The sequence below is a fragment of the Salminus brasiliensis genome, chromosome 2 (assembly GCF_030463535.1).
Source record: "Salminus brasiliensis chromosome 2, fSalBra1.hap2, whole genome shotgun sequence".
NCBI lineage: Eukaryota > Metazoa > Chordata > Actinopteri > Characiformes > Bryconidae > Salminus > Salminus brasiliensis.
Genome location: NC_132879.1, coordinates 15,387,949 through 15,398,424, shown reverse-complemented (window position 1 = coordinate 15,398,424; position 10,476 = coordinate 15,387,949). Strand labels below are relative to the sequence as shown.

Here is a 10,476-nt window from a genome sequence, read left to right as displayed (position 1 = left end):
TCTTGTTATTCATGGTTTGAAAGTCCTTTAGGTGCCTTTTGGCAAACTCCAAGCAGGTTGTCATGTGCCTTTTACTAAAGAGTGGCTTCCACCTGGCCACTCTACCATAAAGGTGTGATTTGTGAAGAGCTGGATGAATGATCTTCTAAAAGGTTCTCTCATCTCCACAAGGATATACTGGAGCTCTGTCAGTGCCCCTCGGGTTCCTGCTCACCTCCCTGGCCAAGGCCTGCCTTCCCTGATCGCTCAGTTTGGCTGGGCGGTCAGGTCTACGTGGATTTGTGGAGGTTCCAAACGTCTTCAATTTATAAATGATGATGGCCACTGTGCTCTTTAGGACCTGTAAAGCTGCGGCAATGTTTCTGTACGCTTTTCTAGAGCTATGCCTTAACCTAATCCTGTTTCTGAGGCCTGCAGATAATTCCCCCTGGCTTGAAGTTTGCTATTGTCTATTGATTTGACTATTGTCATATCAAAGGGTGAGCACACTTGTGAACATATATTTTACAAATTAAGAGCTCCACAAATAAAGAAGGGTAAAAACACAAGGGTGTGCGGGCTTGACAGATTACATATAATTGTGTATATATATATATATATATATATATATATATATATATATATATATATATATACCTGAAAGATAAATCGGTTTTATATTACTAGCACATTAATTCCAAACTTTCACACAATAAAACACATGGCTGCCATCATATCAAAACCTTTCATGTTATTTTGTTTCGGATTTATAATTCAAAATACATTGGAATTAAACACTCTTTCTATCAATACTCTTTATTAAAACTGAGAATGTTTGAGACACTAGTCTGTAATGAGAGTGAAGATGCTGCTGTTCTCTGATGTTTGACTTCCTACAGACATACTGTATGATAAAGCATTTGGCAGAGCACACCCACTGAAGCTTTTCCCCCCTCAAGTGTGTTAATCAGCATGTTCTGATAACGATGTGATGACAAAAATACAGAGATTAAACAAAACATGGTAGCTAGGAAAAAATACAAATCGCAGATCACCCAACTTCAATCTGATATTGTGGTTATGGCACTTAAAATGTATTTATTTTATTGTAAAACATTTTTTTAAGTCTGCAAAGTAAACATGTACCATTTCTCCCAGCTAACACACAATTCAACATTTGAGTAGAGACCTGTTATTGTGTCTTGCTTATCACAGTGCACAAGTGACAAGAATTATGGGTTACTACAGGAGGGAATACACAACACAAGCCTAGCCTATGTTTTCTGTATCATACAATCTTTCAGCTGTACTGCCATCCTAAAATACTGGCCACACCTGCAGCCTTGTAGTGTTGGTGGATGGCTGAATGAGAAATTAAATCACTTATATATATATCCTGTACAGAAGTACAGAAATGCACTGCTGCACCTGATGCATTGGTCTGAAGTTGTTGATGTAACTGCATTGATCTTAGAATGGGAGAATCAATCACAACTGGATTTAATACAATTAAAAAAGGGGCACATTTTAAAACTTTCAAGCTATTGACTTTATTTAACTTTTCAAAGGTTAGTTTATTGTTTTATGGTCTGTAATTTCCTACGGTGCAAACAGCTCTTCCACTGACATTTGTGCATTTGTGTGGATCCAGTTAGAATCAATGTTGGCTGGATAATACTATTAATAACTATTAATACTACTGAAAAAGGGGCAAGTTTTGGGGGCAAAATAAAACATTCAGCCTGCTGACTTTGTTCAATTTCAAAAGGTAAGCATTTTTTACTGTCTATCAGAGATTTTATGCACTCACACAGGCTTAATCACAATTATTATATAAGGTCAGATAATTAATTTTAAATATTTTAGGTGCATCATGCTAGCACTGTATACTTTGACCCCCCCAGGTCAACTAAAATACTTGAGCAGTGTATTCCCACCCTAAGACAAATCCTATCTGTTCAAACTATGTTAAAACTAATGAGAAGTTTATTTCACTGCAGGCAGGGTGGAAGGAATTATGGAGGAGGAAATACTAGCTCATAAATATTTATAAAAATCAATAACTGGCAGGCCTTGTATTACATTATGATACATTCAATTTTAGTGTTGAGGGCAGTCTCACCGCCTCATTAGCATGCTGAGCAAAGGCTTTGTAACTGGTTTGTATGGTCAAGAACACAATGTAGTTACATTATACAAAATTTCCAAACCTGGCACTTTTAAAATATACACATTTGCTATCTGGTCTCACATCTTCATGACAATCCCAGACGTCTGGTCCTGGAGAAACTACAGCTCCAGATCCACCATGGAACGATCAATGCATTTCCTTGAATAGACTGCAAAATTGAGTTCATGATCCTGGGCATTCCTTTTCCAACCAAAATGAAATGTCCTCTGGCCGAAACGAGAGATGTTAATGCTAAACACCATAGCAAGTCCAATACAGGCATATCCAGTATAATGTAATAGAAGGATCTACCTCTTGCCCTAATGGAACAGTGTGGGTCGTACCATTCTACCCCACAGGGGAATCTGATCAATTCATTTACGGGAGTACCACTTCACATTCCAGAGAGTCCATGTTCCTCACCCCAATTAAAATGAATTGTTCATTCCACTTCAAACAGATGAGTGGTGCTGAAGACGGTACCAGTGTGTCAGGCGGGGGGAGGCAAGAGGCTCAATGCTACCTGCTATTGAGAAGCTCATCTTTAAGCCAACTGGGTAGTGGCTGTCCCATCCTGTACAGTAGCTTCGACAGCTCAATGTTATGATCCCTGTAATACTCTCTCAGAAAGACCTGAGACTGGAAAAGAGAATGAAGTGAAAAACAACAGAGGGTAAGAGGTTAAGAGTAATGTGCAAAAAAATATAACATCCATAACAATTCACAGTTTGTATGAGGATCTTTTGTTTTTCTATGGTTTGGGAACAAGAAAGAGAACAGCCTAAAAATGTGAGTTTTTCTTGGCATGAGTTCAGTGCATGGAAGTGATATACTGCAAACTTCAAACACTCTTTTGTCTTTCTTAAAAAGCCAATCCAGCATATCCAAAACAGTTGTAAAAAAGGCCAATTCCAAAACCCTAAAACTTTTACATAATTTTGATCTGTCATATTAATGAACCCAAAATTTACATACACCCTGCCCACTAGCGGATTCCTTAGTCAAAGCTGGGAAAACAATAATTGACGACTTTGGAAGGCGTTTTTGATACTGAACACCACCACATCACCTCTAGACTCTATTCCCAGCCTTCTTATGGGAATACGGGTTGCTACACAAACCAGGCTTTGTGATCGCAGCTTTTGCAGTGTCCACAACCAGGCAAAAGTCAGGGAGGCATACAGGCATCCACAGTAGGCTAAAAGCTACTGCATGTATTATCATCGTTCACACCCTTGAAAACAAATTAGACTACCTCAGCTGACTGCCAAAATGAAGTTTAACACACATCAGAAGGTAAAGTACCAGGTTTATTTATTTCGTTTTTTTACCAGTAAGACTTGAGACAGCCAAACCCAGGGAAGCGAGTGAGGCAAGGCTACAAGATAACTGGTTACAATCTCTTTAGCTTGCCAACAGCACATTGTGTTAAGAGGACAGAACGAGATGACAGAAACACTATGTGCAAAAACTATTAATTAGAATGTTTTGGTTAGTGTTAAAACTATGCTGTTATATGTAGATTCTGTGGATGTGGATTCTAAAGTGTTGCCAGTACCGTAAACGAGTCAATATAAGCAGAGCTTATACAGTGGCCCCCCCATGAGGCCACCGTAAAAGGAAAATCAGTTTTGTTCTGAGGCAAAATAACAGGGTGGTAAACAGACTTGTAATACTGCGTCTAACTATTTATACATCAAAGAGCAACTTAAAACACTCAATAACCCAAATAAATCAATAGCACTTATACAGTTGGTATACACTGGCTGTTGTATCTAGCCTCAATGTAACCAGTCTAAAGCAGTCTTGTTTATGACACATGCATTTGTTCAGTTTTCCAGAAGTAATAATACAGGGTTCTCAAAGCGTGCATCACTGTAATTCATTATGATAACAGTAACATGCTGTCACTTTGTCCACCTCAGAGGGAGTTCACATTCAACTGCAGCGGTAAATAAATCACTGTGTCAACAGACACCTTGCACAGCAAGATAAGATTATCTGCATGCTAGCACTGCTCATCATTACAGCTCCATGTGACAAGCGCCTTGGGGCAGTGAAGGCTACGTGATACAGGAAAAGATACTGTACCTCGAAGTCCATATCGGAGTATCTCTTTCCTTTACTCTTCCCCAGACACTTTGTCTTCCCTCCCTCCAGTAGCTGACACCAGAATCCTTTTTTTGGATCAAACCTGGACAGAAATCAGTTCACAAGAGTTAATATTTTTTGTATCTATTTTTTATATTCCATTCTAAGTGTATTAAATCTGTATATACATATGCAGTGGCAAGAGAAAAAAAAAAGTATGTGAACCCTTCAGAATTGTATGGTTTTCTGCATTAATTTGTCCACTTCTTGCATTGATACCAAGCGTATTGGTATATATTGGTATTGGTATACGCGAATATAATGTGCTTAAAAGTATTAATAACAAAAAAACATTCTGATCATTCATGTGTTCATTGAGAACAACCATAAAAACATCATAGTGCTAATGGATAAAGTATGTAAACCCTTGAGTTAATGATCTTAAAAAAATCTAATTGGAGTCAGGTAAAGTCTTCTTATATTTTTTTTGCTTAAGCTTTCAAATAATCCAACAGTGCACTGTACTGTTATCCTTGCTGAAGTAGCTTGTATGAATACTAACACTTTTCCCTGTACAGGCCGTACATCCGTCTATTCAAACTCCTAAACACACCATAATATTCTCCTTTTTCTTTCTTTCCCCTATGTGCTGAGCTGCCCCCTGCTGTCTGCTTGCTGCTGATACAAGTTCATTTACCAGACCCCCCCGCCCCACCATTCTCCAGCACTCCTAACACCTTCTGTTTTTCCCTCCCTTCTGTTTTCTTTCTGTTTCTTTCTCATGTACTGAGATGCCCGGTTCCAACTCACTTGGCTCTCCACTACTCGCATTGATTCATCCTCACATCACTGCATGACTATGCTTCTGACTGCTTACCTCCAGGACTTTATCATCTCACTTACATTGTTATCTTGTTTGGCTTGACGCCAATGTTTTTTAAATGTAGTTTTGTCCTACTGTTGCCTTAATTCCTTAATTTGCTTTTTATTATTATCCGGTGTCGACCTGAGGAGGATGGGTTCCCCTTTTTAGTCTTGGTTCCTCTCAAGGTTTCTCCTTCCCATCCCGTCTGAGTTTTTCCTTACCACTGTTGCCGCTAGCTTGCTCAAAAGAAGCTTGGACCCAGATCTCTATAAAGCTGCTTAGTGACAACATTTGTTGTAAAAAACCTATATAAATAAAATGAAATTTAATTGAATTCTAAAAAAAGGTGTAGAGCTGATAAAAAACACTCAAACTGAGTTTGCTCTGCACAAGAAGGATACGCGCATGTGAGCCATGCCTCGCCTAAAAAGAGCTTTCAGAGGAGCAAAAATTGTCGATTTGCATAAAGCTGGAAAGGGTTACAAAGTGATTTTAAAGACTTTCACCAAATTTACCAGTGAGTGAGGTATACAATGTCTACAGTCTACAGTGAGGTAAACAAACTACAAATGGAGACAATTTGGGACTGTGGCTACTCTGCCAAAAGTGGGCAACCAGTCAAAATGACTGTGAGACTCATCAATAAGGTAAAGAAACAACCCCGAGTGACAGGCAAAGATTTGAAGGCGTCATTGGTCCAGGCTAACATCTGTGTTCAAGAGTCTACAGTCCTTAAAACCTTGGACAAGCAGGGTGTCTATGGCAGGACACCACGAAGGATGCAGCTGCTTACTAAAAAGAACATTGCTGCACGGCTGAAGTTTGCAAAAGAGCACACTGACACTCCACAGCGGTCCTGGCCAAATGTTTTGTGGACAGATGAAACTAAGACTGAACTATTTGGAAAGCAACATGCAACGCTATATCTGGCATAAGAAAAGGCATTGCATTACCATGACAATATCAACCCAACCATAAAGTATGGTGGAGGGAACATTATGATTTGGGCCTGCTTTGCTGCCTCAGGGCCTGACCAGCTTGCAATCATTGAGGGGAAGATGAACTCCCAAGTGTATCAAAAAATTCTACAGGATAATGTGAGAGTGTCTGTAGGTCAGAACAATTACTCAAAACATTGAAGCATGTCCACAACAGAATTGCTTATGAAAAACAAAATCCACCTTTTGGACTGGCCAGGTCAGAGCCCAGATCTCAACCCTATAGAAATGCTATGGACTGACTTAAAGAGAGCTGTACACATGAGGCCTCCAAGGAACATGACAGAAGTAAAGCAGTTCTTCCAGGAAGAATGGGCTAAACTTTCTCCAGAACGATGTGCAAGTCTGATCCACAGCTACACTAAGTGCCTGGTTGAGGGGGAGGTGGGGTTCACATACTTTTCCCATTTCCACTTTGAATGTTGAATGAGTGTGTTCAATAAAGACCTGCAAGATCGTATTTTTTTTTTGTGTTTATTATTTTAGGGACTTTATTTTATACATATATTTTTGCTATTATTAAAGGTACATGTTTTTTTTGCAAACATGTACCAAACAATGCAAACATTTAAGGGTTTTTAACGCCACTGTTCATCACCAGTGGCAATGTAAACAGTCATTAGAGCTTCACAAAAATGCCTCATCACTCCATTACAGTTTGTATGCAAAGCTTTGAAGTGCTAAAGGTCGTCCCTTCTCTCCAAAGCAAATCAAGGTATAAAATCTGTATTATTTTTCAAAAATCAGTTTTAAATCATGCATAATGCATTTTTGTGTTTAGGCTGCTAAAATGGCTTGAAAAGAGCTCTGACTCAACTCACAAAGGATATAATTACACCATGAGTGGTGAACAACATGGTGAGCTATGATGTCAAAGCTAACAAAGGTAAATGCATCCTGTATTTTCAGAGCAACAGAAACAAGCCCTGCAATTCTGCTAGAGGTGTAGATTCGAACCTTTCAAAAGATACCATGACCATGAGTAAAAGAAGAGATTTTCTAAATGCATTACAGAAAAGACAAAAATATTGGGACACCTATTCATTAATTTGTTCTTCTGAAAACAAGAGTATTACTACTGTCCAGGAAAGAATACAAGATTTGAGAGCGTTGTTGTGCGGATTTGATTGCATTCAAAGACAAGATCATTGATGAGGTCAGGAGGTTGGATGATCACCACCCCACATCATCTCCAACTCATCTCATCTCAAAAGTATTGCCCAAAGCATCAAATCAGTTCCACTGCTGCACAGATCAATACTAAAGGCTTTATACCATTCCAGCCCACATCTTGCATTAGGCATAGTGCCAATAGGTTCATGCTGATCTGCTCCAGAAAATCCTATTCTATTGGCAATTCTTCTCTACAGGGTATTTGCACATCTGTTTTAGGAATGGATACTGGAGCTGAATGCATTCATTAGAACTTACGCCAGGATCTTGTGGTAGTTGATGGTGTTCACCAGTCCCAGAAACTTCTGCACTCTCTCCATGACTGATGCTGGTTCAGTTTTCAACATCTGCCCATCCACAACCATGATCTACACACACACACACACACACACACACACACACACACACACACACACACATCATATCATATCATATCATATCAGTGAGTATGCCACAAACACTAAAGCACTAGAGGGAAAAAAAGATAAGGTTATTATGCATGTGATTGTGTACAATAGTTTGTTCAGACCATGCAATCTGATTGGTTCAACCGGTACTGTTATTAGAGATAAAAGCAAACTAGCTCTGAAAACAGCCCATTTTTTACTGCATTAACTAAGCAGTGGCATGGCACTGAAGCAAATCAGGAATGTGATAAATAACCATTATGATTTCTTTTGACCTACAACTGGTTTCCAAGACGCGCACACCCAACCTACCAACCTGGAATTAGCCAGAAAGAGAATACTATTCAGCAAACATGGTGAGCTTTCACAAAGCGAAATTCATGAATGAGAAACAGTTTAATTCAGGGCTGCTCAATCCTGGTCCTGGAGATCTACCACCCTGCAGAGTTTAGCTCCACCCTGAATCTAACACACCTGATCCAGATAATGAAGGCCTTCAGGAGCAACTGAACATTGGAGTCAGCTGTGTTGGATCTGAACTCTTCAGGGTGGTAGATCTCCAGGACCAGGATTAAGCAGCACTGGTTTGATTAATTCAGCAACTATGAGAAGCTGTAGAATGAGCTGCAGGCAGACAGTAAGTGTAGGCTGTACTTTGATGATGCTGCAACGACTCCATATTGATGAACTATAATTACAGAACAGCTAAGCTAAATAAGCAGTTATCACAAATAACAGGATGGCTTTAAGGGGCTACAATCCCATCACAGCTGTGATGTTATCCACAATGATCACGCTCTCCTTTTTTTTTTTTTTTTTTTTAAGATGTACTTAGTCGAGTTTTCCCCTTTTTCTCCCAATTCGGCACTTCCAATGAACCAACCTGTCCAACCTGTTCATAGCACCCGACACTAGGAGGGAAAGGACTTACATGTCTCCTCCGATATATATGCAAAGCTGGGCATTATTTTACTGGGCATCTACCCATCCACCCGTGGGCAAAAGCACAGCCATTTGTGCTTGGACTCAGGCCGCTGATGGCAAAGCAGGGCGGCTCGGGATTTCAACCTGCAACCCCTGGTGCCAAACTAGTGGAGCATTAGACCACTGAGCAACTTGGAGCCCCCTCTAGTGTTCATTTGATTTAGTAACACATATTACACACACACCTGACTGGAGTGGTAGTGTGTGAGCCATCTTTCCAGATGGACCGCATACCACCCTGGCACCAGACAGCGGCTCTGCAGGATACGCAGTTTCATAGGAGCGTCATGGGACGCGGTGATGACATCATGAAAAGAGTATTTCAGGGCCACCGGATCATCATGAGCTCTCTGGTGCTGAGAGGGGGAAAAATAAGGTTACTAACAACAACAACAACAATAACAACAATTTAATACCTTTTCAAACATCAATCTTACTTTACAAAGCTTCAACAACAAACAGCAAAGCTAAAAAAGGAACACAATATTACAACTAAAGGAAAACAAACTAAGATCATAACCCAACAAAGCAGGAGTGATACCTGCAACAAGAAAAAGACACAAGAAATTCAAGGGTAGTAAAACTAGGTACTACATACTGTATATGTACTGTATAAGTGGACTGATGTTACCTGGTACCAGGCGTAGGCTCTCTCTGCAGGACTGATGAGAACAGTAATGATTTTAGCTTTAGGGAGCAGTGCGGCTGCTCTGGCTGCTGCTACCTCAGAGTCAAAGTAGTTGGCGCTTTTCTCAAAGTAGTAATCTGAGCTGGTGTTGGACGGGAGAGGGAAATATTCCATATACCTGAAAATTACACACACAGCAATCAGGATAGAGGTACAGTACAAACAACAAACTATTTAAAACTATTGATCTCAGCAGTGTGTGTTTGTATGCAATTAAACATCACTTTAGGGTAAATACAAATAATTGCAGTACTTAAAACCAAAACTGTTTTTAGCAGTAAATCAGGAACCAACCTCTGTATAGATTTGTCCACCAATAAGGATTCTTTTTATAAACCCTGTCTTTGGACTCAACTATTACCGCATGACCATGAAAAAAAAACGAATCAATAAAATGAAAAAGTTATAAGTATGCAAAAACTATTATATTGAACTCAAATTAGGGGCGTATTAAGGTTTTGTTATTTCTTCAATAAAGCCTGAGTTAGACATGCTGAACTACACATTAAGCTTTATTTATCATGACCTTTATTGGGTGTATAACTGGAGGTCTTACCTGAAAAGCACTGTTTATTGTGCATTATTACAGCTAATAATGCAGTTAGTACTGTTACCACCCTTAAATTATTAAGCATCAATCAATACCTAAATTTACAAGTTATTAGTGTGTAATTGTCAATACTTTATGGGAGATTTATGGGCATTCTAGATACTGCCAGATGCATTGCTTTGTGTGAGAGTGTTCGAGTTTAAAAAGTGTAATAAGACTTAAGTCACAAGTCACTTACACATCAAGATGTAATTTGCATCACAAAATCATTGTTAAAAAGTGTCGAATCTAACATCTGCCAGGTTTTCCTATTGTGTGATGGAAATTTCAGGTGCTATAGGTTGTACTCATTGTACTATTTACTCATTGTACTCATTGTACTCGGTTGTACTCAGTGGCTATAGAGCACTACATCATTTGCATGACAGGGCGGTTACAATTTTTTTAATTGTGCATTATTATAACTAACAATGCAATTACAAGTAATTTGTGTACTAATAAAGGTCACTGTAAATAAAGCTTGCTTTATGTATAGTGAACAGTTGTGCTCATTGAAATGTCCAATTCAGGC

The 10,476-nt window shown here is 39.2% G+C and overlaps 1 protein-coding gene across 1 annotated transcript in view; it reads right to left on the bottom strand.

Moving 5' to 3' along the window:
• Positions 1 to 1,051: 1,051 nt before the first annotated feature.
• Positions 1,052 to 10,476, bottom strand: part of ndst1a (N-deacetylase/N-sulfotransferase (heparan glucosaminyl) 1a) — a 68,647-nt gene continuing 59,222 nt past the window's right edge. Inside the window, exons 12-16 of the mRNA XM_072668286.1 lie at positions 9,299 to 9,473; positions 8,853 to 9,023; positions 7,535 to 7,644; positions 4,241 to 4,343; positions 1,052 to 2,788 (exon numbers count right to left, since the gene is read on the bottom strand). Coding sequence (XP_072524387.1) covers positions 2,669 to 2,788; positions 4,241 to 4,343; positions 7,535 to 7,644; positions 8,853 to 9,023; positions 9,299 to 9,473 — 679 coding nt within the window. The 3' untranslated portion in view covers positions 1,052 to 2,668. The remainder of the gene's footprint in view (positions 2,789 to 4,240; positions 4,344 to 7,534; positions 7,645 to 8,852; positions 9,024 to 9,298; positions 9,474 to 10,476) is intronic.